At 45.4% G+C, this 27,672-nt stretch overlaps 1 protein-coding gene across 1 annotated transcript in view; it reads left to right on the top strand.

Moving 5' to 3' along the window:
- Positions 13,714-27,672, top strand: part of EML1 (echinoderm microtubule associated protein like 1) — a 118,978-nt gene continuing 105,019 nt past the window's right edge. Inside the window, exon 1 of the mRNA XM_021402063.1 lies at positions 13,714-14,058. Within this exon, the coding sequence (XP_021257738.1) occupies positions 14,031-14,058 (28 nt within the window). The 5' untranslated portion in view covers positions 13,714-14,030. The remainder of the gene's footprint in view (positions 14,059-27,672) is intronic.

Below are 27,672 nucleotides of genomic sequence, written 5' to 3' on the forward strand. Positions count from 1 at the left end.
TTTTCTACTATTCTGCATGTCTGTTAAAGCAATTCTGCCTGCTTTAGGTTGCCTTTTCAGCAAAATGCCTAAAAATAACTTATTCCTCTCAAATAATTTTGAAAGAGTAGAAAACTAAAGAATGTTCAAATATGCCCACTGATGCTTTTCTGACCTTTTTGGGTTAAAGTCCATTTCCAAAAGAAGCAAAGCCAATGGCTGGAATTCCTGTGCACCTGCATATATCAAATGAAGCCGTTAAAATTAATGGAGGAATACCAGTGTAAGAGAGGGATAATGAATTTGATTAGTTTTATTGCCTCCCCCAGTGTTACTGAGGAGATGTTCTATGACACTTTCAAGCACATAAGAAATTAGCAAATGTAACAATGAATACGGTGCAAGCCTAACAAGCTCCTTGAATGATTAACTACACATCTTCTGTCCCACACTGGAGACCAATTAGCAAAGGCAGACATTTTCATATGGAGCAGTCAGACCTAGGCCAGACATTGTGATCTGATTTTCAAATGCGAGCTTTCCGAGCTGCCCAGAAGTAAAGTTCAATTCTGCAGTAACAAAAATGCTGCTTAGCAGCAACAATACAAAGCTTTGCTGTTCTTGGTGGTCTCTCATTGCCTGGCTATGATGAAATGGATCTCCAAATGTGAATTTTGATGGAAATTAATGTCATCTTCCCCACTCATTAACATTTATTAAAACGTTTATTTTGTTTCTTTGTTTGTTTTGTTAAAAACCCCTTTATCAGTTACTTAGTTCATTACAGACAGTCAAGTTCTATTTCTGCTTTGTAACTGCTAAGAAATAGACAGCAATTCGCAAAAACCTGTGAGTATCTTTCATTTACACTAGATCCTGTCATCGTTATGATTAATTTGTAGATGAGAGAAGGAATGTGTCATGGTTTTATGATTTTCAGTTATTGGTACTCCACATCATAACATCATGTAGTGAATGTACCTAGGCCCGATTCCATGACAGAATGTTGCTTAGATTGGGGCTGTATCAAAATAGCCATTTCAAAAATGACAATAATAATAAAAAAAAACAAGCTGATAATATTGGTAAGCAGAAAAAGAACATGTGCATGGAGAAGAGGTGTGTGGAACCAGGCACTGGGAATGGCAGAGAATTCAGGTATTTGTGCTTTTGGCTATAGGTATTTATGCCTATGTATATGACTTACAAAGTATATAATTTTATATATGTTATATACATTATATAACTCTAAATTAACAACGAAATGTGAATTTCTGTAGGTCTAACGTTCAGCTTGTTAGAAAAAATACACTCAAAAAGCAACGCCACTGTTTTCCAGGAGAGGGCAGTCACACACGTCCACAGGGTTAACAGGCGGTGGTAGGAAACCGCAAGCACAGCGAAAGGGCTCGTCCAAAAACCATGGGCGTTATTCACCCTTTCAGGGCCTTACTGATTCCAGTGCTGCTCCGACTGACTTCGAACCTGCCCCCAGACCTTATGAGCCATCGGGCTGGGGTCAGACATCTCCCTAATGCTCCAGCTAATGCTTTTGTCTCCTAAACAAAGCCCTAACGGGCATCATCGGGAGGATGGGAGATGTGGAAGTGTTGTATAAAGCCAGAATTAAATGCAGAAGGGCGAGTGGTAGGTTGGCATCTCCCACAGTTCGTGTGGGTGCTGCAGGAGGATGTCAGTGGTCCTACAGCACTAAATCACTGGGAATCCAGTCGGAAAGGTGCTGTTAGTCTCTGTTGTTATGCTAATAGCAGGTGGAAGAAGACATAAATATTAACTGCAAACCTGTTTAGCCGCACTGCTTTGAGCCAAGCAGGCACCACAACGAAGCACAGAAGCTCTGTGTTTTATTTTAATTAACTGAACAAGAAAGGCAATTTAAATGAAATGTTTTCTGTTGTGTTCTCCAGTGCTAATCAGGAGCTCATTATCTTCAATCACATTGGCACTGCTTTTTTATTCTTTTTCAGATAGGGAGGCAGAGTACAAACAAGTGGTGGCACATGCTGAAGGTTATGCGAGTGCAGTGATGTGAGATTAGAGAGGAGAGGAACCTGATGGCCATCTGGAGGGAGATTTGGGAGAGAGCTGAGGCCTGTCACCAGGTCCACGAGCACCACCGTTGACATCCATCAGAAGAGCAGATCCTTCTGCTGGAGCTGGTGGTGAGGATGTCCTCCAGCATGGACAAATGTAGATGCAGGAGGCATCCAATGAGGCCATGTACAATATTGATGTTTGTCTCTTTTATGTGTTGTTCATCACTAATACAACAACCTGTGACACCTCTCTGTTTGTGTTAGTGCAGGTTTGGGGAATCATTTTGGAAACATCAGGTATCTACAAGGGTCTATGTCACTTTAGTCTTGTGTAGCGCCAGTCCTACAACATTCAGTGCCAGTAAATTCAATTATGCTTTTCGTATAACAACTATTTCTAAAAATAGAGGTATAAACATGAGACAATATTTTGCAGAATTATATAGTGAGAGAGTTGTAGGTAATGGATAACAAGCAGAAGATAAATTACCCAAAGGAATGAAATCTTTGCTTGGGAGATGAAAAAAAAAATAAAATTAAATCCAGATGCAATCTAGAAACAGAGCCGAACAAAAATCCAGGTTTGGGCTGTGGTTTTATTAAACATCATCCAACAAACTGAATTTACAGAGCCACCCCACATCTGACATTTTATTTATTGGAATCACTGATAAGAAGAGCTAGGAGTGCTAGCTTTTGTCACATTCCAGAGGAAATAATTAAATACAGAGTAAATACAGCTAAAACACCAAACACAAAACTACTTTATTCAAAGGGTATTCAGAGTGCTGAGGGGACTGTATGAGGACAAGCTGGCCTCAGAGTGCTGACCCTGTATCCCGAAGGCTAATAGCCTAAGATCTGCATTCTGGTGTCTAAAAGTGCTTGGGATCCTGTGGTTCATTGCACTCTGGTTCTTCCTGGGGTTGATTTTTGTGCAGCTCCATCCTGCTGTGGGTTGATTTGCTTTGGGATGGGTTCAGCACACTCTGCATTTTACATCGAACAGAACTTACATGAAGGTTACCATTTCTTTTGTTATTATTTCTGCCTTTGAAATGGTTAGAAAAAGTACACTCCATCCTACATTTATTATGTACAAGAACACAATTGCTTTATTGCTCCTCATATTTTCAGAAAGCTGCAGTAACCTTTTCCTGAAGATGGAGGTAGATGACCACCCAAAATATTCACCAGGGATGCTGAGGAGCAGCTGAATGTTTTGGAGCACCAGCCACAACCAGGGTGCTTGAGCATGCATGTGTATTTCAGATTTCCTGGCCACAATCGTAGATAACTCTTAATGCTGAGGGTCAAATTCAGTCCTGGCATAGCTTCAGTGAAATCAGATCGTCTGCCTTTGGGTTGCTGGTGCTGCATGGCATTTAATTTAGATCATATTCAGTCTGAATTAGTGGTTGCTTCACCCAGCAGGCAGGCTTTGCAATCAGGTTTTCTCTTCACCTCATGTTGTGTGCATCCTTGTGCATCTTCTTCTATCTTTGAGAAATTGCTCTCTTTAGTCTTACTGTATCTAAGGGAAGTTTTCATCAGCAGAGAGAAAAATGCGGATTGCATCTCTGCTCTCTGCGAGAGAGCACTGAAGAAACAGTGCTGCCAAGAGAAACCATAACAGAGAGCACTGTTGATGTAGATAGAAGTAAAAAGTCTGCCCTGAGAACGGCTTGTCACATGAAGCCTCTTGTGCCATTAATTACTGTTCCAAGATATGATAGAAGAATTTTGCTTTGCAATGTATCGTTGGATAATATTTTTAAAGGGACAACACTGAGCCAAGTCTTCAGCTCATAAATAGAAGTTTTTCTTTTCTTCTTTCTCTTGTTGCCAGAAAAGACTCCAGACATCTCAGTCCCAAAGCACTGATGGGTGCTGCTCTGGTTACATCTCCAAAAGTGGATTTTTCCAGGGTAGTCTACAGTAAGGGCTGTAACGAAGGCCTGCCCAGGCCATCATTGCTGGGAGCCCACAGTTCTTTCTTCCTCTTTGCCATCCTCATCAGACCTGTCTTAGCTGACATCCTCATTGCTGATGTGGAGAAAGGAATAAAATGCTAATGACTCTCCTAGGTGATGATAAAACAGGTTTGTACCTGCTGGTGAGGACATGCAAAGACAACATAAAGGGAAGTAGCAAGGTCAGAAACATGGGCAGAAAATAACAGAATGAGGTTTGCCTTGGGAAAAACACAATCAAATGCATCTGGTGGCAACATAGCTTGAAAGAAGTGGTCTGCAGGGCTGGCAGGGGCAGGGAAGGGATGGTGTGTACAACAAGAGCAAGGTATGACGGTAGGTGGCATATCAGATGTGGGCTTGCAGTGTGACTGCAACCTACTGTAGGGAACCTGCTTTAGCAGGGGGTCTGGACTCAATGATCTTCAGAGGTCCCTTCCAACCCCTGCAGTTCTGTGATTCTGAGATGCTTTCTGTGCCCACATCAGTTCCAGAACTGTGAAAATAATCCCAGATTTATTTGTTAGTGAATTATCATTCAAGTGGAACTCCATACAAAATAGAAAATCATATTGGGAAGAATTTCACTTCAACTTCAGTCAGTACTTTGTAAACCACATCAAAACTGTAACAAGACCCTTGATGAAAACACATGAAAGTACTAATTACAGAAGTTGCTGAGGGCTCAGAGGGGGCAGGAACTCCAATAATACACAGAGCAAAAACAAGCACCATAAAGCAGCTCTTGCCCAGGACAGATTACAAAGGGAAACTTTGCTATCTACGGCTTACAGAGGGAAACTGAGGCCCAGAGAAATTTAATCTCTTGTTTAGTGTCAGGGAAGAAATCTCTGGCAGAGACGGGAACTAAACTTAGCCTGCCTGGTCTGCATTCCTGCCCTGAGCCCTGCTGAGCAATAAATAGCAGGGTGCAGGGAAATGGAAAGGAGCCATGGGAGGAGCTGTGTCTCTGCTCTGAGGTCTCTGGTGGCCGGGCAGGTTGGTGAAACAGCTGGGTAGCAGGCATTGCAGCAAGGAGAGTTGTACCTTCCCATCCTGAGTGGTGCAGAGGGCTGGCAATGGAAATGAGGAAGGTGAAGGTGAAGATTTTTTGTCCTCTGTTTGTGCCCCATCTTTCTGGTTGCAGCAAGACCAGCTTGCCCATCAGGTTATCCATCACAAGCCCACCATACCACGGATATCACCCACCACCCTCTCCCCTTGGCAGCCTCCCATCTTGGACCCTCAACCCTCTTCCCATAGCCCCATCACCCCATCCATGCAGGATTTAGGGCTCTGTGTGTGCAGCAGGGCCACGCACACGGGCTGATGGAAACCCCCTCATGCTGCCAGCCTCTCTCTGGTGCAGCAGTCTTCAACCAGGCAAATCTGTCCCCCGTCCTGAGTCACAGCTACCTTCTGAAAACTGTAGGATCTTGGAACCAGCCAGTGGGTGTAGTGTTTACTACAGAAGGGACTGTGAAAATTGAAATTTTCCCTGAGGAAACTGGGATGAAAAAGGTCATTAAGCTGCAGGATAGCACCATGCCAAACTCCCCCTCAGACAGGTGGGTTCATCTCACCTGTTGTGGTGCCAGGGGCTCTCAGAGGAAGCAGCAGACATCAGGCTGGAGTCTGGGGATACTGTGCCCATGGGGAAAGCCATAACCTTTGGGAACTGAGGAGCAAGGTTTCTGAAGGCATTCTGAAAGGAAAACTGCTTGGCTTTCTCTCCCTTCCCTCTGAGAAAAAACTCCAAATGGAAATATGGTTGCCACACTGTCCTTTGCAAAACAAACAACTTGACATTTGACCATGTATATTGTACTAAGGGACATGGTTTAGTGGGGAAATACTGGTGGTAGGTGGGCAGTTGGACTGGATGATCTTGGAGGTCTTTTCCAACCTTGGTGATTCTATGACTCTATGATTCTATGATTAATATGTGGAGTTTCCTTAGATGTGAGCTCTGCTGTGAAACAGATTGCTCTTGGGCCTCTGCTACTTTCCTAACTAAAAGATCAATGGTGGATTAATTTTCAGCTCTGCAGCCTTTGTGTTTCTCTGATCTATTCCTTGCAAGTTTAATATCTTCTCATTAATAAGGTTTTGTATCTTTTAAGTGTAATTTGTAATGAAATGTTATGTGCTATGCACTGACAGTGTGCCCCAGAAACACCAAGATCCCTGAGCAGCATGTGTCATTTCTGAAGATTAATTAAGTGATAGGTGAGGTTTGGATCCAGGACACAATGAGAAGGCTGACATGGTTTTGTGCCTGGGGTTAGGGCTCATGGACAGGCACAGCTCAGCTCTGTGAGGGGCAGCCCTGAGGCTATGAGGCTGCCCAGGATGGAAGCTCTTGGCCTTACTGCTATTAAAGCCCTGGGATTCCCCTGGCTGCCCCACGCAGCAAGCTGTGATGTCTGTGTACAGAAATGAAAACAGGAGACAGCCAGTCCTGGAGCAGAGCTGGGACTGAGAAGGAAACAGCAGCTCCATGCACCAAACTAGGAAATCACACGGATTATTGCCCCTACGATTTGAAATGTGTTCTTCCTCTGGATTGTGGGGCAGGCTGTGGCATTTGCTTGTGCATTGAAAGAAGCGCTTTGCTGCAGGACCACTGAGTTTCTTGAGAAGGGTCACTCAAGTGCCTGCAGCTTTTCAGTGCACATCCTGTCCAGGCAGAGGGCAGGAGCTGGCTAAGTAAGTGAAAGGATACACGTACCTGAAGCCCCTTTTCCAGCAGTCCTGCAGCAGCTGCTCCTAACCAAAACACCTAAATGATCAGCCTGCTGGGCAAAAATATTTTTCCATTCATTGAGATTTCTAGTAAAAAGGAAAAATTAAGATTTTCACTTTTTTTAGTGAGCATTGAATGGAAACAGTTTTTTTTCTCCTTTTTTTTTTTTTTTTTTTTTGGATATTGGCATCATTGCGACTTTCCTTTTTGCAGTCTGACAGCCTGGTTTCATGAATTCCCTTGCTTGCCCCTCACCCATGATGGGTGACCTTGGCAAAATCCCTTCCCTGTGCTGGGACCTCTCCCTGTGGTGGCAGTGGGAGCCTTGCGATGGCCCCAGCAACTGGCCCCGGCCCCAGCCCCAGCATGACTCACAAAGGGCACGTAAGTGATAATAATCTGCTTTATTTGTTATTCCCATGGAGTCTTGTCCTCTTTGTAGAAATTGCCAACAAGGTCACCGCTTCCGTTAATTGTGGCTGTGTTTATTGTAAGATGGAGGCGTTCCTGCATGACTACGAATGAAAGCTCCTCCCTGGTCGTTCCTGCTGGCAGGCGCCCTTGACAAATGTTTGCAAAGAAGCAAATGAAAGTGGGTTGTAAAGTGGATCGCGTTGCGCTGCGGTACGAAATTCATAGATAACCTAATGAATAATTTTCCCCGCCGTTCAGCTCTGATTCCATTAGCAGTTCTTTAATTAATTCTGTTTCCTTGCCCAGCAGCCCCACACCCAGTGCTGGGGAGAACAGTGCCTGGTGGAGCAGGTCAGTGGAGAGATTGGACAGAGATTATTGCTGCTCTCTGGTGCTCTCTCTGCTGCTGGCTATTCCAGAAAACACAGGACAGCAGAGTGCCAGAAGATTTTTCACAGCACAAGGGTGCAAGAGTAGCATTTGTTAGCTCTGATTTTGGCCACGATTATGCAGCCCATCACCTCCTGCTCACTCAGTCCCATTCTAGGGTATTTGCCAACAGCTGGAGTGTAGTTTGCTCCTCCCCCAAGTACGGGAAGGAACTCGGACCTTTTGTTGACCCACCATGGCTACTATTAGCAGTGGCAATTTTCATGGTGTGTTTTCTGCTGGGCTGGTGAAAGCTCCTTGCTAAGTTTGACATGAGCTTACGCGGGCAGAAAGTCATGAGGTTGAGACTAGCAATGGGAAGGCAGAGATTTGAAGGGGGGAATGTCTTTGGCCCTTGTAACTATTTTGTGTTAGAATCATCGAATCATTAACATTGGAAAAGACCACTAAGATCACCTAGTCCTTCCGTCAACCCATCCCCACCATGCCCACCAAACCATGTCCTTCAGTGCCACACTGACACAGCTCTTGGACATCTCCAGGGATGGTGACTCCACCACTTCCCTGGGCGATGTGCTGCTCAGGGCTGGTTTCCATTTCCATCATGATTGAAGTCAGGTGGGAGCAGCGTACCTCGATAGCTGCATCATTGACCTGCAGGTGAAGGAGGAGGCTTCACTTCCCCAAAGCAAGTCTCAGTGCTGCCAGGATGAGCCAATAACTCAGAGTGCTGACACTTCACCATTCTTCACCGCCCAGCCAATATCCCTGATTGCTGCTGGCTGCATTTAGTCCCCAGAGCACTTACAGCACATGACTGACGCCGTGGCTTTTGCCTTCAGGAAGGATGATATTGCACCTCCTTAATTCCTCTTGGGATTTCCCAGCTCTGAAGCCCTTTGTCAGCTAACCTTGGATATACAAGCTGTCTGGGGATGTTATTGATTCCTCTCATCCCTGCCTCCTTACCCGGCCAGGCTGATTTATAGGAATTTTGGTAGGAACCACTGAAAACCTGGCAGAGCTCATTAATTTGTGAATCTTTTAAAGACTTCCCTCGTCACAGAGAACATCTGTTTGCTGGAGTGTTATTTCTGCAGCTGCCAAATCAGGTTTGCAAGACTCTCACCTTCTCCGCAAACCCACCACTTGATACCATAATATTTACATTCAGAGCTCAACATTCCCTTTTCCACAAGATCTATGCAGAGCAAATGCAGCCACACTCAGCTATGCAAGCCTCAATCCCACTGAAATAACCCACAGTAATGCCACTAAATCTAGAAACAGCAAGATCAAGCCTAATTGTATAATTTCTCTTTTGCTTTTCGTGCTCACCGTGAGGCACTTCAGTAACATCTGGAACATCAGCAGAGGGAAATCCCATTAACGCTAATTGCGCTGTGCATGAAAATCTCCCACAAATCGATGGGAACATGAATTCTGCCTCAGTCCTCTGACTTTATCTTTCAGATGGAGCTTTTATATTTCCTCATGTAATTTCAATGGCCTTTTGTAACTCATCCCCCAGGAATGCAACTGCTTGTAAATTAGGTGAGACCAAAACACCACTGAGATTGAGACCATCCACTCATTTCTTCCTTAAGACAAATCCTCTTCCAAGACTTTGGTCTCCTTATTTTATTTACTGTCTATCTGCACATTTGCATAAAGCGTTCTCTTTGTGAGCCAACAATTGCCACTGTCAGGCTCACATTTCTTGGAGGAATTTCTCCCTCATTCGCTTTAAATGTGCAAAATTATTTTTGCTGCCGCTGGGCTGGTGTCAGCTGACACAGCTAATCTTCTAATCTTCTCTCTGGGGTGACATCAGAGGAGATGATGGAGACGTTTCCTTTCTTGAATACAAATCTCAGATTCAATAGTGGCTAATGAAAATCTTATTAATAAAATAAAAAACCCCACAAATTAGATTGATACTAAGGTCTCGCAGGTGCAAAATGATGATATATGTATGGGGATATATATAGGGGACATATATAGGGGATGTATATTTCAGGGGGATGCTGTTATTCTTCTATTTGCTGCCGGCTGTATCTTGCTTTCATCCCTTACTTTTCCTTCACTGGATACACCAGCATGAGACTGTGTCATTGCATCACTTCTCTTGCGATGACATTATTCCACGCCCCATCTGTCATGTTGATATGTGAAAAGGATGTGCCAGAAAACAATAACGAAATAAAATCCCAATTACTGGGACTTACTTTCTTATCTATCAGTTTTACACACACAGGTGGAGCTCCACAAGCATCCCACTGCCTGAGGGCCAGCCTGCAGGACTGCCCTTAGGGCTGTTTGATGTCATTCACTGGCACCACTGTGCTGCTATCTGCCTGCATCACTCTCAGCATCCTGCCCCCCCCCCCCCCCTCCCAGTCACTGCTGGTACCCAGCAGGCTGAGATCTCTGCACGCAGCTGGGAGAGATCCAATGGAATTTGCATAAATTAGAGGCGAGAAGCATATCTCCGCCATTCTCCATTTAAACTGTGTGGAAATTGCACTGATACGAAATATAAATTCCTGCCGAACTGGGCAGGAAGGCACTTGCTTCAGCCTCATGGAAAACTGCAGATTGAGTAACCAGGTCTGACCTGGTTAGCTGGCATCACTCCTGCTCCCCACAATTCCCCTCTGCCTGGGGACAGAGAAACGCAGGGGGGATAGACAACAATCCATTCATGCTCCTACATTGCTGACAGGATCAGCAAAGCCTTTCCACCAGCAGTTATAGCAGGCAGCCAGCATCTGGCAGGGTGTGGACCCCACTGCTGTAACCACAGCTGCCTGCTCTGGGTGGTGGGGCAGCCTGGTGCCCAGCTGGGAATGGCTGGGTCAGAAGTGAGATGTTAAAGAGCAGATTTCCAGAGGTGCTTAGATCAGAAGCCCAATGGGATGTGTAAGCATCTGAGGTAGAAACTAGGTCCTGCTATGTATCCTGCTCAGGTTGGATGTTAGGAAAAGGTTCTGTCCCAGAAGGCGGTGGGCATGGAACAGGATGCCCAGGGCAGTTTGCACAGCCCTGAGCTACCGGAGTTCAAGGAGCGTCTGAACAGTGCTCTCAGACACAGGGTTTGGATTTGGGTGGTGCTGTGTGGAGACAGGAGTTGGATTCAATGATCCTTGTGAGCCCCTTCTGACTTAGGATGCTTTATGTTTCTATGATACTCAGTGAAGTGACATCCAGTGCTCATGACCATGTGTGCTGCTCACTGCAGATCCGGTGTAAAGAGAGTGTGGGCAGATGCTCTGCAATGCCCTGTGCCCTTTTACTGGGACATGAGCTGGGCACCCCACGCACCCTGCTCCTTCTCCTCCCTGAAGCATCGAGTGATGTGTCCTTCCACAGGAGACCAGGGGGGTCCAGGCCAACCTTCTGTAGGTGATAATCCACTGCCTTCCTTCTGCAGATTAGATTTACCATTCCTCCCACAGCATTTGTCATTGATCTGATGCAGAGGAGTGTGTGCTGGAGCAGGCAGATCTGCAACCTGTTCTCTCTGTGCCTTGAGGGACAAGCATCATTCAGGCTTCCCACAAAGCCCAAGAGAGAGTGCCTACTGATGGATATTTATCACATTAATTCCCACTATAGTACTCTTGTGCTTACTTCTCACATTTTATTTTTTAGTTCAATTTTTGGCTTTTGTATTTTGCCATGTGTAGAGAAAATGTTAAGTCACAGCCTGAACCAGTGATGGAGCACCTGGTGGGAAGGCAGGGCCAACCTAGGGGAGCTCAGGTGCATTCAATGCACCTAAGTGATCAGAAGAGGTGGATCCTGGCTCCACCCCTACCCAGACTTCATTTAAGGGTTGGCAGTGGAGGCAAGGGCATTTTGCTGGAGATTACTGCCTTTCTGAGACTTTCTGAAGGTAAGTATAGTTTTTCCTTTGTTTCTATGCCCATGGCTGTTGCATTTGAGCAAACCCTCGCTTGCTGTAGCCAAGGACCTTGCTGCTCTGCTGTCATTACTGTCCTTTCCTTTATGTTATACCATGGCAGAGATCAGGCATATTCATAAATTCCCCAAACTTTCCCCCCTCAGACTTCAATTTTCCAGGCTTGTCATCTCTCTAGGAGCAAGCATGGCTCCTACCAGCCTGGGAGACAGAACAGCTTAAAAGAAATATTCAGTTTCTCTCTTTTTTTTTTCTCCTTTTTTTTTTTTAAATACATATGTATATCTTACAGCCTTTCAAAAAGTAACTCTGCAAACAAAATATCCAGAAGTAGAGGAAGACTCTTAATTCAGAAAGTCCTCATTTAAGGTGTTAGTGAGTATGCCCGTAAGAGCTAGAATGCATTCAACTTCTGGCCCAATGGGTATCTCCCTGTTTTAGTGTTTCCCGGGGCTCTCCCAGGACTCAGCAGAAGCCAGGTACCAGTTGGTTCTGGCCAACTTTGCTGCAATAGCTGCAGATGTCCCTGTCCCCTGCCCTTTCTGCTGGCTCCTCTGCCCCTGTCCAGAACGTGCTGAGCCAAAGAGAAGGTGATGGGGGGGGGACTGAGGCACAGGTTTCTTCAGCCACTTATGAAGATGAGTTTGAGCAGACCCACCAGCTTGGGAGCTGTCATGAATTCACTGCAGGAACCACTCCAGCACTGAAGGAGGACTCCAGCCAGCAGCAGAGGAGCACTAGCACGCAGCTGGAAGAGGTAACCTGAAAATGAGCCACAGCTGCTTGCTCTGAGTGCAGGGTGGGATGGCCAGCCCTGGATCCTACAAATACTCAAGCAGCTGTTTTGCTTTATAACTGTGAGTGGATCCAGAAGCTTGTGGGGGTTGGAGTTCAACTGGTATATGCGTTTCTGCAGAAAAGGGAGCCTGTGTTTGCACAGAGCCCAGGTAGAAAAAGCCTGCATCCACTCATATCAGAGCAAAATGCTTCTGCACTGAAACTGTATGGGGAGAGAAGGGTGCTCTGGTCTGGTGTAAGCCGTCTGCTCTACCCTTACATATACTGAGGATGAGAGTAGATCCCTTCTTGGCTCTGTATCTCACAGACTAGTGTTAACTCCTTGTGCTTGGAGGTAGCAGAAGGATGTGGAGGAGGAGGATGGATGCATTGCCCTGCACTTCTTATACTGGAAGAAGAATACAGGATGAAGCATGGTATTTTTCTCTCCTGAGCTGACACCCAGAAGAATATCCCCAGGCTGCTGTGTGAACAGACATGGAAACAGTCTGCTAACTGCTGTCCATGGCAGAGGGATGCCTGCAGACTTCATGCCAGCAAACCCTACCAGCCCATGGTGCTCAGTGCTGGGCAGAAAGCCCCACGAGCCCTTTGCCAGATCCTGTGCAGGAAACCTGAGGCATCGTTTTGGGAGCATTTGCAGCTCTTGCAGCTTCTGGATCACTGCCTGATATCCTAGACTCAAGCTACCTATGGCTAACTGTGCTGCTGAGTGTTCAGAGGAAAGAACCTGATGGAAACCAGCCCAGCTCCATCAGGGGTTGCTGAGCATACACTTAGTGCACCTCATTTATGTTAAGCCTTATTTTTTCCTTGGAAGTGCTTTGAAGCAAGATGCTCCCCAGGCTCCAGCAGCAAACTGCCCCAGGTGGCTGTGTCAGGGGCTCTGAGAGCACCTTCCAGTGCACCCCAAAGGCCTCTGATCCCACTCAGCTCTCAGCCCCCAGCTCTGCACCCCATGCACCAACACTGGGTGATGCAATACTAAGTAACATAGGACACAGTGTGCATGGATCCTCACCACCAACTCAGTGGAGCTAAAAGGTCTAATAATTTCATACCAAGCGAAGCCTATAGAAACATTCCCAAAGATTAGAAAGTCAAGCTTCAAAGGAAGCCACGAAACGCTTCGTTAAAGCTGAGTATTTTAAGTGAGCAGTGGTCATGAAAAGCAACAGAACAATCTGAGCTCGGAGCATTGCCACTGCAAAATGCATGCTGTGGGACAGCAGTGTCATGAGCACTGTCTCCCAGACTCTGCAGTATAAACCAAGTGGATTTATTCCTGGCTCTGTATCCAGCTGTTCTGCTCCAGCCCTGTCCCAGCTCCGACCTGCGGCAGTGCCCACAGTGCTGCTCCTGCACAGCCTCAGTCCTCTCCTCCAGCACGGATCTGCGGCTCAGCTCTTAAAAGCTGTTTCATAAATATTCCATGGCCTTTCAGCCCGGGTAGCGTGCCTCTGTGACATTAAAGAGGAAACTCCGTGAAGGGGAGGGATGACAACAAATTTATCCACCAATAGCACACTCTTTTGGCACAAAAGCACATTCTTATCTTTACATCCCATAATGAGAAGGCAGAGACGGGACTGTTGCTGCAGCTCTCTGGGTGGGTAGCTGTACCGTGGAAGAGCCGGGTGGCTGCAAATCGTGAGATATTTTCTACCACTCCTCCAGGAGAAGGACCCGTGCCGCTGTTTGCTTGCCGTGCTTTTCCCAAGCCCCCGGCGAGGAGCGCTTCTCGCACGATGTCTGACTGCGAGGGACTGCCCGTGGGTAAGAGCCAGATTTATATTTACCGCAGCGTCCCGCCGGCTGGCGCGTGGTCTCGGGTTGCAGAGCTCCACGCCAGCCCTTCTCTGCCGGGTGAGGAGAAGCCCCGGGGTAGGGCTCGGGCGCTGCCGAAAGGCACGGGGTGAGGAAAAGGAAGGACTGTGTGGTGAGAGCAGCTGGCCCGAGTGCCACCCTCAGGTGACGGTGTGGATGCAAGCCACCTCTGGCCTGCACGGGAGCTTCTTGGGGACAGGTCCCGCAGGACATGTCGTGGGGACGTGTTGATAAACCTGCACCAACAGCATGGCTGCGGCAAGGGTAGATAAATGCAAGTGGTTTGTGTGCTGAGGGAAAATAGAAGTGTGCCTTGTTTGCAAAATAAGGGCCTGGCGTGTTCTCCCTGTCTTTTACAGTATGTGGGGTTGTACATGTCAGAATTCTCCGAGAGCAGTTTGGAGCATAGTAGGTTTCTCAGCAGATTTTTTTTAACTTTGAGATGTCTTGTAACACTCACTGCTGCCGGCATGGCAGGAAACTGTTGTCATAATGCTAGAGCAGTGCTCTGCCAAGGCAGCTTAATAATAGCGACATGGGCTGTTGAAAATATCTTTTACTTTCTTTTTTGTTCTTGTGCCATGGAAAGCGTTTTTCTTTCCATGTATGTTGTACACATTGATATATACACATATAGTGCAGCGCTTGTTTCACTTGTAGAGGCCGTGTGACGGAGATGAGGTGGCTAAAACTTGACACTACAGAAGGTGGCTGCAGTGGTGGTGTTTGTTTTTTTTTCTCTCAGCTTCCATTTTTCACAAACAGTCCCAAGTCCAGAAATATGCAACTGGAAAAGCATAAATTATGTATGCAATGCAGAGTGAGCTGCGCCATGCACAGTCTCCTGTGCCCTCACATAGCTCCTGCCACTATTTAAAGGCAGGAGGAGGAGGATGGGCTTTCCTTGCTCATCTTCTCAAGGGGCCGCTCTGTGCACCAGCAAGGCTTCCTTTTTTTGGCAGAGCTGGCTCTTATTTAGGGCCTGGCCTGTTTGCTTATGGAGCACATGGAGCTGTGGGTGGGATGTTTCAGGATGACAGTGACATAATTTGGCATCTGATATTAATGATGAAACTGATATTGAGCATATAAAGCATGCTGTGTGCGGGAGCTCCTGATGTCTCAATTACCTTTGCCAACGAGTCCCCAGGAGGCTGCCTTCAGGAAAGTGCTGGTGAGTGCAGGAGCAGCTTGCTGCAGAGATGAAGCCACAGGGATGTGCAATGTGGTTGCAGCTCAGAAGGGTCCCAGCACAGAGGGAAAAGGTTTGGTTTGTTTCTCCTTTCTCCCAGACATCCTCCCATGGCTCACCTAGCACTAGAGGCAGGCTGATGGCTCTCCTTATCCTTTAGGAGCTGAGGTAATAACCTAAAGTTGTATTGGAGAGATTCAGCTTGGATAATGAGCGGTAATGCACTGACACAGGCTGCTCGGGGGGGGGGGGATCACTGTCCCTGGAGGTGTCCAAGAACTGTGGAGACACGGCAGTGAGGGACATGGCTAGTGGGCATGGTGGGGATGGGTTTGGGTTGGAGTAGGTGATCTTAGTGGTCTTTTCCACCTTAATAGTTCTATAGTTCTATGATTCTGCAAGGTTTATGAATCCTTTGGCTCCTGGCAGCTGGCTTTTCCCATCTAGGTGCTTTGAAATCAAGAAATTCTCTTTGCAGTCAACTCTCCTTTACAAGCCATTTCAGAGTTTAAAATTTCAGCAGTAAAAAAAAAACTATACAAAGTGTTTTAAGAAAATCAACATAAAACTAAATAATGTTAGTGTCCAGCCATGCAGAAATAACACACTGATGAATCTAATGATCATAATAAGACTGGTGGTGTACTTTTAAAACCCTTATTTCTGAATGTATCTGGGCAGCATAGCTGCAAGGAGTTGCTGTAGTGGCAAACATCAGGAGCACTGCAGTGTGGCTGGGATCTCGAGGCCTGTTTACAACAACCTGGACAGCCACATGCAAGCATCTGTGCATATGCGTGCACACGACTATAAATAAGTTTAGCCAAAGCACGATATTAGTGTCAAGTCTACAGACTGCCTTGCCAGCCCCTCTGCAAAGGGTATGCCTAACAAACAGCCTTGAGAACTGGAGGTTGTAGTTACAGTAAATGCATGCCAGGATTTTTACAGTGCTGTCAGCCTGCACAGGAATGTAGTACGAACAGCTGCGCAACTGTTCCCTCAGACAGCAGTTCAGAGGGAACTCTCAATACAATCTTTGAATTAAGTAGCTGGATATGAACAGCTCAGTAATCCAATAATTTTTCAACTTTACTCTGTAGGAATACCCCCACTTCACCACTGTGAGTGGTTATGCAGTTTTCAGGGTGAAGGCAGTGGATTTCTCAATCCCTGGTTTATGTTTGATTGCAGCACTGATTTGGAATGGAAAATTGAACCTCTGATGAAAACAAAGTTTTGTTTTGTCTTTTGAATGTAGCACAGAAGACATAAAATCCTAGCTGTCAGATCGCAGATTAAATGTAAGCAAGTGAGTAATTTTGGACTGAATTCCTACCAAAAAAGGCATTGGTGAGTGGTTACTATTAAAGTGATTTATTGGTGAGCAGAAACCTAAAACTTACGCTAACAATTTCTTGTTGTAACAAGGGTAGATAAAGCAGAAAGAAAGATCAGCTACTTCAGGATAATGGCACTCCTATTTCTTTCTCATTACCAATTATTGGCACTCTGATGCTGTCCATTAGTGCTAGCTACATAGATTCTTCTGCCATTCCTACACACAGATAAAAAGAAAAGGACATAAATTATTTAAGTGCTTCCCTCATATGCATTATTTTCCTCTTGTAAGGAGCCACGGCTCAACCTCTGTGTGACTGAAGTGCTTTTCATGCACCCAGCATTTTGATTAGGAATATGAGTCACAAAGGGTCTGGTTCTTAACACAGTCTTTTTGACTTCAGAAAAACCTCTGAAGTCACGCAAAGGTTCTTAAAGTGCTTCTTCCACTATCTACCCCTCAAGACTGTGTCAGCCACAGGCTGGTTCTGAGTGGTGCGGCTGAATTTTTGTGGATAACATCACTGCTACAGAAGCTCAAGGTATTCAGCCCCAAGAGATGAAGACTCTATTGCTGGTGAGAGAGTAGCTCTTAGGTTACCAGGAATCTGTATGTACATACTTGCCCTGTTATATACAAAAACAGGGCTGAAAAGCAAAGAAGCAGAATGGAGTCAACTTGTTTTGCAGCAGGTGGCACAAAAATCTGACTGAATTCCCTTCAAATTCCTCCTAAATGCCTATTGGCTTTGTGTCAGTAGAGGAGGAAATAAAACCTCTCAACCGGAGCATGTTCTTGACTCTTTAGCTAAATACTTCCTTTCAAAGTGAAAATTACATGTTTCAAACATGCCTTTAAGAGAGACTGAAGCCAATTTGCTAAAATTGCTGTTTGCAGAATCATGATGTCCCTAAGCCCTGCAGGAATGTACATTTCCTGAGCCTCAGACCTGTTCTGCAGTGTCACGGTGAGCTCGCTGAGCTCAGCAGTGTGCCTGCACTGCGCTATCCCTGCACAGCTACTGGGAATTGCTCTCTGTAAGCAAAGCGTTTTGAGGCAGCCCCATGATCCCAAATATCAAACGCAGTGAGAATCCCTCAGGAGTTATCCCACCTGCGCAGCCTCACTGCCCACCCAAGCCTTGCACGCAGCCTCTGGGCCAGTGATGTGCAAACTCTGATTTCAAAGCAGTGAGGGTCCAGTGGCCCAGCTGCAGTCTCTTGTCCACATTCTTAGATCTTTTGCTGGGGGGAAAAAAAGAAAAAGTGCTTTTCAGTTTGGGAGCAACGTGAGGACTCCCAAGCCCATGCAGTAATTCTGATGTGCTGTGAAAGGGAGGGGGTTGGGGGGCTGGCGGCAGCTCCATTTCACTTGTGTGAAGTGCCACGGACCGGACTCTTTGTTGTCAAAACCAAAGAGAAGAGCAGTCTGCTCTCTGCTGCAGTCAGGCTTGCTCTCAATGTGGGCTTGGCTCAGCTCCAGCACAGCACACAGCTGTACAGAGCTGTGCAGCACAGCTCCTCATACATCCCTATTTAAAAGTGGAGGGTGAGGTCTCCTCACAGCATGTGTGCTGTGTGTTTTTGGCCTCCAGGCAGAGGGTATTGCAGATAGTAGCGATGTTAACACTGATTTTTCAGAAGTCTAAGTTTGTAGAAATGTACTGAAATAATATCTGAAAGAACAAGAGAGGTTTTCCTATCCCGTCCCTTTTTCTGAGGAGGGCAGTGCTGAAGAAGGAGGCTGTGCAGCACGTGTCCTAGCCCATGATGTTTACGGTAACTGAGGTATGTAAAAACCAAAGGATATGTTTTTCTCTACCTCCCCACCATGTCCTACAACATCTGCAGTGTTTCCAGCATAGTCTGTGCTAAGCTATTGGCATTTAGGAGCCATAATTGCCTTGACACTTCTTGCTATCTGCAGCCCTCTTTTGCTGCAGACCTGCTTCATGTGCATTAATTTAGAGGGTGGGGCACATTTCCCTCCTTTTGCAATTCAGGCTCCAAATGAAATGCCAGTTTACCCCTGTACTGACTCAGTGAGTGCCTACCCTCTCATCTACCTCTTTAGTTGCCTCTGTCCCTTGTCATTTCTTTCCTTCCTGTTTATGGTCAGTTCTCTAGTTATGTACCAATGGTTCCCACAGTTAAATTAGCAGAATTCAGGATTCCTTTAAATCCTTAATCTGAAACTTATGTAAAAGAATGATGAGGTCCCGCAGATGATTCCTTGCTTGTGTGAAATGGGAAAGAAATTCTGGGAGAGAGGAATGGGCTCTTGACACTTGCCAGGCACTGGTCAGGGACTGGCTGATGGAGCACAGGTTTGCTTCCCTGCTGGAGTCCTGGTCTCCTGTGCTGTGTGGGAAGCGCTCTGCATCACTCGTGCTTTGTCCTAGCCTGACTGCTGAGGGAGATGTATTTGTATCTCATTCAAACTCATGCAATACTTTATACTTCTCCCACTGAAACATTTCCAAATATGACTTAGTGTAAGTCACAGCCATGTGTGGTATTATTCAGAGTTTATATATAAGGCACTGAGGCATAGTAAGATCAAGCCAAAACCAGTTCTGTCTGATGTGTGTCTGTAACTCAAGATGCTGAGACACAGGCACGGTGCAGTACTTCAGGTATTCAGTCCTCATCTGCAGCTGTGAGAGCTGGGCATGTCTGTAAATCATGCCTGTGGTCCCCGATCCAGTACCAGGAAATAAGGAATGCTCTGCTGTGACCACTAGAGACAAGCTTCTGCAGCTGCTTTGTGGGGCAACACTTCTCCCTTTGGGAGGAGCTCTGTGGTGAGATAGAGTTGCAATCCAGTTCCTGTCAATTCTTTTTCAATCTGATTCATCCCGAAATTGTCCTTGATCTTCCTGGAATTGCATCCTTCAATATCTCCAACAGGTGAATCATAGAATCATCATAGAATGGCTTGGGTTGAAAAGGACCTCAAAGATCATCAAGTCTCAACCCCCCTGCCAAGTGCAGGGCCACCAACCACTAGACCAGGCTGCCCAGAGCCACGTCCAGTCTGGCCTTGAATGCCTCCAGGGATGGGGCATCCACGACCTCCCTGGGCAACCTGTTCCAGTGCATCACCACCCTCTGAGTGAAAAACTTCCTTCTAATATCTAACCTAAATCTCCCCGTCTCAACTTAAAACCATTCCCCCTTGTCCTACTGCTATCTACCCTCACAAACAATCGATCCCCCTCCTGTTTATACGCTCCCTTCAGGTACTGGAAGGCCACAATGAGGTCTCCCCGGAGCCTTCTCTTCTCCAAACTAAACAAGCCCAGTTCCTTCAACCTTTCCTCATAGGAGAGGTGCTCCAGCCCTCTGATCATCTTGGTCACTCTCCTTTGAACTCTTTCCAAGAGCTCCACGTCCTTCTTGTGCTGGGGGCCCCAGGCCTGGACACAGTACTCCAGATGGGGCCTCACAAGAGCTGAGTAGAGGGGGACCACCACCTCCCTCTCCCTGCTGACCACTCCTCTTTTAATGCAGCCCGGAACATAGTTGGCCCTCCGGGCTGCCAGCGCACACTGCTGGCTCATGTCTAGCTTCTCGTGCACCAGGACCCCCAAGTCCTTCTCTGCAGGGCTGCTCTCAAGGAGTTCTTCCCCCAGGTTGTATAAATACCTGGGATTGCCCCAGCCCAAGTGCAGCACTCTGCACTTGGCCTTGTTGAACCTCATTAGGTGAAGCTGTGATCTTACAATAAACAGCTTACTGGGAACACATTAGTTATAAAATATAAGAACCGCCATCACCTCCTAACTAGATCTGTAGAAATAAATATACTTTCTCAGTTTGTTACAATAATAACTTGGTACTTTACTAACCATACTGCTAGCCTCACGCACCAGCAGCTCTGGCACAAGCAGCTTGTCCCTGGGACACCTACCCTGTCATTTTCTGCAACCCCTGCTCCCCATAACCAAGGCTCCCTAGTCAGTCCTCTTGCTACAAGAGTCAGCTGCCCTTTTCCTACACATCTGATGTAGGCATGAGATTCCAATGTGTTTGTGCTGCAGGCATATGGGTCCCATCTGGAAAGGGTTTGAGAAGGAAACGATTATTTCCTGCATCTATCATGAATTCCAAGTGGTACATTTAGGCATAGCTGTTTGAAAACAGACAGCACATTGATGAAATTGAAGCAGTTTCTCTGGGAAATTTCACCTGAAATGTTGCCAACCCTTTGATGCTTAGCATGAGCATTATGTTTTGTTTTATTTATTTATTTTTCTGAAGTCAGGTTTCTTGGATCATGAGCTTTTAGTGATCAGAAGGATGTCTATGCACCGTCTATGCACCATCCATTCTCACCCAGTCAGCAACATACGGGGAGTCTTCTGCCACTGGAGTGGGTGTTGTTTTGTTTAAGAGATATTTTGTTCTGATTTTTAAACATCTAAGTCATAGGGAAAAGCATCACATGGGAAAATGTCAGAGAATGTACAATGTCTGGAACAGATATGGCAGTCTGAGGCACACAGTGCTCACATGTGTAGGCCAGAGAATAATAGTTCTCTAACAAAAACTGCCTTTTTAGACACCAACCACATTTTTGTATGTTTTTGTTTTGAGTCATTTAATGAAAAAACTGAAAAACTCCAGGGAAAGCATTCAATCTGCTCACAGCTTTTCATAGGAGGAGCGGTTGTTTTCTCAGCAAACTCCTCTCTTACAATTATTTGGTTTCTCTAGACCTTTGTGGAGCCTCCCTACACATAAAGTAGCTGAACAGTCATTTTTCTCTACTTTACAACTTCCTGCCCACTCTGATGGATTCTCCCATATACCCAGGAAGGATGCTATCACTGAAAAGTGACTGATAACACATTTTAGTTAAGGTGTTATGAGCCCCCCCCCCCCCCACTGTAAGAGCTTTGTTGCTCAGGTCCCTTGAAGCTAGACATCTCAATTTGTCCAAGGGGCAGCTGCATGCTCAGAAATAGCCAGTTTTCGTATGTTGGTTTTACTTTCTCACGCAGAAATGTGCCTCAATATTGGGTGCATGGTTAGTGTCTGATTCCTTTCCTTAATGAAGTTCAGCAGCTAGGTAATAGTGCCAAATCTTTAAAGATTTCCTTGTTCTGAGGCAATTGCTCAATTGACGATCTGACTTGTGGAATTAAGCCTTATGCAGGGACAGAGGAGAGCTGGAGGCAACAGTGTGAATTAACGAGTTGATCTGAAGGTCCACACCAGAGCAGCTCAGCCTGCCCAGGCGGGTGTATGCTTTCTTGGGAATGAACCTGACTGGCATTTGGGGAGCCAGCAAATGGAGACCAGATTCACTTGCTGCTGCTCACTGCATAGCTTTGCAACAGGCTTGGGGCCCAACACAGGCTTGGTACGTCTCTACAGACTTGGTTTTGTTCCTCTTGGAGCAGTTGCTCCTTACTTCAGCTGAACCCTAGATCTCTTCTCTGCAGTTAACGTGAGACCACTGAGATTTTCACGTCCATGAATTTCTGTGTGTTGGCCAGGTATCAGAATGGTGTGAAAAGCTGGCAGGATGGGTAATTCTTCTCTGAGCTGGATCAGCCATGAGGGACAGCCCTCTGATTGGAGCTGGTGGCTAACTGCTAATTCTTCCTTATGTTTCCATCATTTTCCGAAAGCCACTTAGCAGAACTGAGATATTTCCTTGATAATTTCCTTCTCTAAATTCTCTGGATACTGCTGATGCTTTGCTGCCTTCTCTGTATTTTATTGTAAATTTAGACGGGGAGGAGAGATTTCTTCTGTGGACCTTCATTTTGTGGGTTACCCATTGACTGCTCTGGGCACAATGTGATATAAAAATTCCATTTACTGCACAGCTGAGAGGACTGGGGCTAGAAAGACTGATTTCAGTACTTCCTGGAACTTTACACGTTCTTGGTGGAAATACAACAAAATTCAGTGACAGTATTGCACATCTCCAGAAGAGAAATTCCTTTTTTTTTTTTTTTTTTTAAACTCTAGAAATGTATGATGCAATGAAATAGTGCCCAGGAATTATGGACACTGAGAGCTACTTGAGTAGCACTTTTGGCAGATGCTACCTGGGGTTTACCTGCCCTGCTTCCTCACCCTATGCCTGTAAGGAACCGCTGTCAGTTTCCAAAGAGGTAGGACCATCTCTCCTTATGTATTACCTTGGCCAAATAATAGTATATAAAAATTTTCTCTCTTCAGCTGTACTTGCAGTTCTCAAGTGGTCTTGAGATAGTGTACTATTTTCACATCTTCAATAAAAACTTGTTTCTGTAATTCTTATGCAATAAAGACAGAATTCTACCAAGTATCTGGTGATGACCCAAACCACAACAGTGAAATACGAGCCACTTACTCATGTCTCTGAAGGGAATTACAGCCTTTAGCAGGGTTCATTTGAGGCATACGACTTAAGGTAATAGGGCAGGACAATCTCATTAAGACTTATTTCCACTCCATTTAAACGTGGATTCAAAAGTATAGCTAGAGCTGCACTGCTCACAGAAGAGGTTGGAAGGAGAGGTGAACAGAGAAAACAGTCCATCACTTAATCTGCTGGGCTGTGAGAATGCAGTGTAGAACAAACACAGATTTCCAGCAGGCTTGGAAGCTGAGGAAATCAGAACAAACTTTTGTCCTTATTACACTGCATAATTTTTTTCCCCCCTATTGGTTTTAAGAGATATTGCATCACTCTGGGAAGGAGAGAGGAACAAAGCAATGGCATCTGTTCTTTCCCATGTTCACTTGAGCTGCTTCAGAGATGAATTTTTGTCCACACTCATTTGGGAAATGCATGGTCAAGAAAAAATAAATTTTCAAACATTTTGGTTTGTGTTATAAATTCCCTAAGTAGTCTGAGATATTTTCAAATCTTCTGGAACATTGTGCTCATCCTCCCCCAGATAATGATACATGGAAACAGTAATCAGTCTAAGTGCTTCTTCTCATTATTTTCTCTGCTTCTTCATTATAAAAGAAGCAGAAGATCTTTGTACCTGGGGTCGGAGAATTTGCTAGATAGTGCAAGACAGCAAATGCAGCGACCCACTAAATTTGCTGTCATGTCTTTTTTCTGAGTGGCAATGGATACACTTGGATGCTTCAAATGCTAGAGCGAGACTGCACCTACCAGAAGAGACATGTGGTGACCATGTCTTGAAGCCCAGTGGCATTTGGGATCAGGTCCCCTGTCACACACAGCCCTGCTCCAGCTCCTCTTACAGCAGGCAGCAGCACAGCCCCTCCGAGGATCAGCCTGGTGGGAAGGTGAGCTGCAGGGCAGCACGGAGGGGTGTTATCTGCCTCAGCAGATAACATGAACAGCAGAGGACAGGATATCCAGCGTGTCCTTACGGTGCTTCTACGTGGCAAGTCAGTATACGAACAGATTTTTTGCTTCTCTCCTCATTGCACTCTCACCCTTCTCAGATCTGGACCGTGCTTTGTGATTTACTGAAACCGCAGTGCTCCCAGAGGCAAAGGCATTCTGCCTCTTCCCACATTTCCTTGCAGAGGATCAAATGGGAAGTAGATCCAGTATTGCTGCTCTGTGAGTATGTCTTCATTGGCAGCTGTTAATGTATAAACACACACAATTGGCACTGCTGTGTAGGCCAAGACTAAAACCTGTGTGCTGGAAGAAAACCAAGGAATTGAGTAGAGAGAAAAATGGAGTTGGTGCTTCTAAGGACCGATCACCATAGTATCAAACCACTATTTACAAAACTTCTTTGTGGAAAATTTTCCATAAGCTCTTTCCTTCAGTTTCAGTTAAACTCGGCGTAGTCACTGTTCTGGATTTAAACTTAGCTTTGAAAGGCCTGTAATCTAAACATGGAAACATTTAAGTCATGTGCTAAAACAAGAAAATGAAGTTGTGGATGAAGTTAGATGATGCAACTCAGGGCAGCATGAGGACCCTGAACTGCCTCTGGTGGAGTTGCAACCCTGACAGTCTGCTGAGATACCTTTATGCAAACACCAGAGATGCATCCCAGCGAGATACCTTCACACAAGCCCCAAAGATACAATCCCAGGATCCCAAAGCTTGGCCAAAGCAGACAAGGGTGCAACGTATCCCTGCTGCATCGTTATAGCTGCATTTCCAGCTTTCATAGAGCATCCATGCCCCATCTTCCCTCCTAGGATGTAGGCGTGCTCTGGCCAAGAAGCAGCAGAATAAAATCCTGTCTGGTTTTGGTGACTGTGTTGTGTGAAATACAGATCAGACCCTAATACAAAGGGTGAGAATTTAATTGGGGATCCAGGTTTCATTCTGTTCTGATCTAGAATTATTAAGGAAATTTATATACTTAAACACAATATTTAGCCTGACAGTGCCCCTTTGAAATGCTTTATATAAGCTCATTAGAAGCTTCTGTGCTATCTCATATTTATTGTAATTAGCAAATCTTAGTGGATCAGTCTCATTACAAGATATATTTTCTGTCCCATTCCTCTTTTGTTCCTCCACGTCTGGTCTGTCATAACCTAACCACAGCCTCAATTAGACCCTTTCAGGCATCAGCTTTTTGCTCTGATGAGTTCTGCAGAAGAAATAAGAAAAAGAAAAGATATAGAAAATTAACCACTGAGAAATCAAGAGACTCTTAGAATAAGCGCCTCACCAGTGTCAGGACTAGCAGCAGCGCCAGTGGCATTAATGGCACTAAGGCACTTAATTCCAATATGATTCAGAATCATTTGTAGCTATCGGCTTATTCCCAGTAAATCCTCTTCCTCCCAGGTCTTTTGTTTGCCATCCCTTGACAAGCCACATTGCATGTCAATTAACTTGTAAGGTACGTGAAGGAAGGATACACATTTTCATTGGTATCTGAAGATTCATGTATGCAAGTGCTATTGTAGAAATACTAACAGTGAATGGTATTAATAGCTAATGAATCCAATCCTTTCTTTTATTATTATTTTTATTTTTTTGAGACCCTGCTCTGATATAAAATATGCACAATGAAAGGGAAAGGTGTATTTTTAGAGATTGTTCCATTCAATGACAGTCTGGCTCAGCTGGCCCCAGCCACAGCCCAGACCTCACTGCTTGGCTGGAATTCAGCCTGAGGTCCTTGTTTGTAAGTGAAACAAGGGCTGCTGAAGCCCAAAGGGCTCTTGTGATCCCGAGAGGGAGCAAAGGTTTGGATATCTGAGTGTTCTGTGGCTGTGCAGGAGAGAGGCTTGGTCCTCCACCAGGCTCCAGCCCTTCTCAGTGTGCCTGCATGGTTGATATCAGTCCTCCTGCCCTGTATGCTCTCTGTGCTTGATAGCTGGAAAAAACAGTTTGCAGTTATAGGGCTCCTATAGGTTGGGTTTTTTTCTGGAAAGGGAGAAAATAATGGTGTCTATGAAGTTTGTTTATTGACTTAACAGTTGTATAATAATACACCCAAGCACTATCATCTTTGTGAAGAACTACTCCAAAAAGTTTCGGGAATTGGACTGTTTTCATTTACTGTAAACATTAAAAATGTCACACAAATTTGGAAATCAGGGCTCGGAGACTTCATCTTGGGAATGTGAGAAATAAAGTTACCTGTCTATAAGGGGCCCATTCTGCAGCAGTTAACAGTCTAGGTTTCAAGTTTTTCCTATTTGAGTTGCTATTTGAGTTGTGGGCCCCAGCTGAGTCTCTGTTTCTTTTCCTAGCTTATGTCCTTTCACCCTAATACACTCCAGCAGGCAGCTTGCTGCCCAGGCATGTGGAAATCAATACCAGAGTGCTTCTTGAAGACCCCAATTGCCCACCCTGCAAGCCCCAAGCAGTGCTGTGTGCCACTGCCAGGAGCAGAATTCACCACTTGCTTGATGTACTGAGCTAGTTTGCTGTCCTGTCTGAAAACTTTCACCATGAGTCTGCCTCATTACTCGTTCAAATTTGTCCTGGATTTCAGTGAGCTTAGCTTGGATTTACTGTGTTAAGTTCTCATTCCTAAAACCTCAAGTTCTCATCTATTATTTTTCTCCTAAATTCTTTGATCCAAACACGCCTCAAGTAATGAGTGTATCTTAGTCTTGTTGTGTCTGGCACAAACATAATCTTTATGGCATGTAGTGATTGAACTGGAAAACAGGATTGATACCTACTTCCACTGCCTCTCCAGGAATGTATTTAGGACACAGGCTGGAGATTAATGCCTTAGCTGATAGTAAGGAGCATTAGGAGCAGGACAGAGATAGGGTCAGATTACATAAAAAGAGAAACACTTGATGTAGAATCCAGCACTGTGAAGAAGAGAGCAGAGTATCTAATGGGTGAGCTCACTGATGTCTCAAAGCTGTTCCATCTGAGATGAAGCCAGTAACAACTTAAAAACTAAGGTCTGTGTTCCAGTTATGCTAGCTGTAATCTTGCACTAGTTGGTCACAGAAAATATGGAAAGGGGGTTGCCAAAGAAAATGCAAGAGGTGTTATTTTCAGCTGCTTACTCATTCAGAGGGAGCCACAGCACATAGACTTGCTGTGATTTTTGGCTGCCAGGAGCCAGCAGCTTTTCATTGCGAGCTTGGAAGCGAGTATATCTGACTCTTGAGGGAAAACGTGGATACATCAAAAGTTCCCTGATGTTGCCTTGTTCATGAGTTGTGTGCAGTCTGAGCATGTGTAGTATGGTTTGTGAATGTGCTGTTGGAAAGGGAAGTGTTTGGGGAAACTTTTACAAATGAGAAAACAAATAGGCTGGGATCTCCTGTTTTGCTCCAATAAGCGTGTTCAATGTTGTGTGCAGACCTGCTACAGAAATCACAAGCCTTGTCAGAGGCAAGGGCATTTCATAACACAGATTGTGTCTGCAGAGGAAAGAAAGGAGGCTGCCAAATAATATTAGTGAATCTGTCAATAAAATACTGTTCTGCTACAAAGAAACAAAAAAAGGGAAAGAATCTGACTGTGTGGCTTGTCTAAACTGAGGGGACCAGGCATGCAGTCTGTACCCAGAGGACTTCATTATTATTCCCCAGTTACTCTACCAAACCCTAAGGACTTTCCAAACTGATCCTTAATGACAAAAATTAAAAAC

The sequence above is a fragment of the Numida meleagris genome, chromosome 6, assembly GCF_002078875.1.
Source record: "Numida meleagris isolate 19003 breed g44 Domestic line chromosome 6, NumMel1.0, whole genome shotgun sequence".
NCBI classification, from domain to species: domain Eukaryota; kingdom Metazoa; phylum Chordata; class Aves; order Galliformes; family Numididae; genus Numida; species Numida meleagris.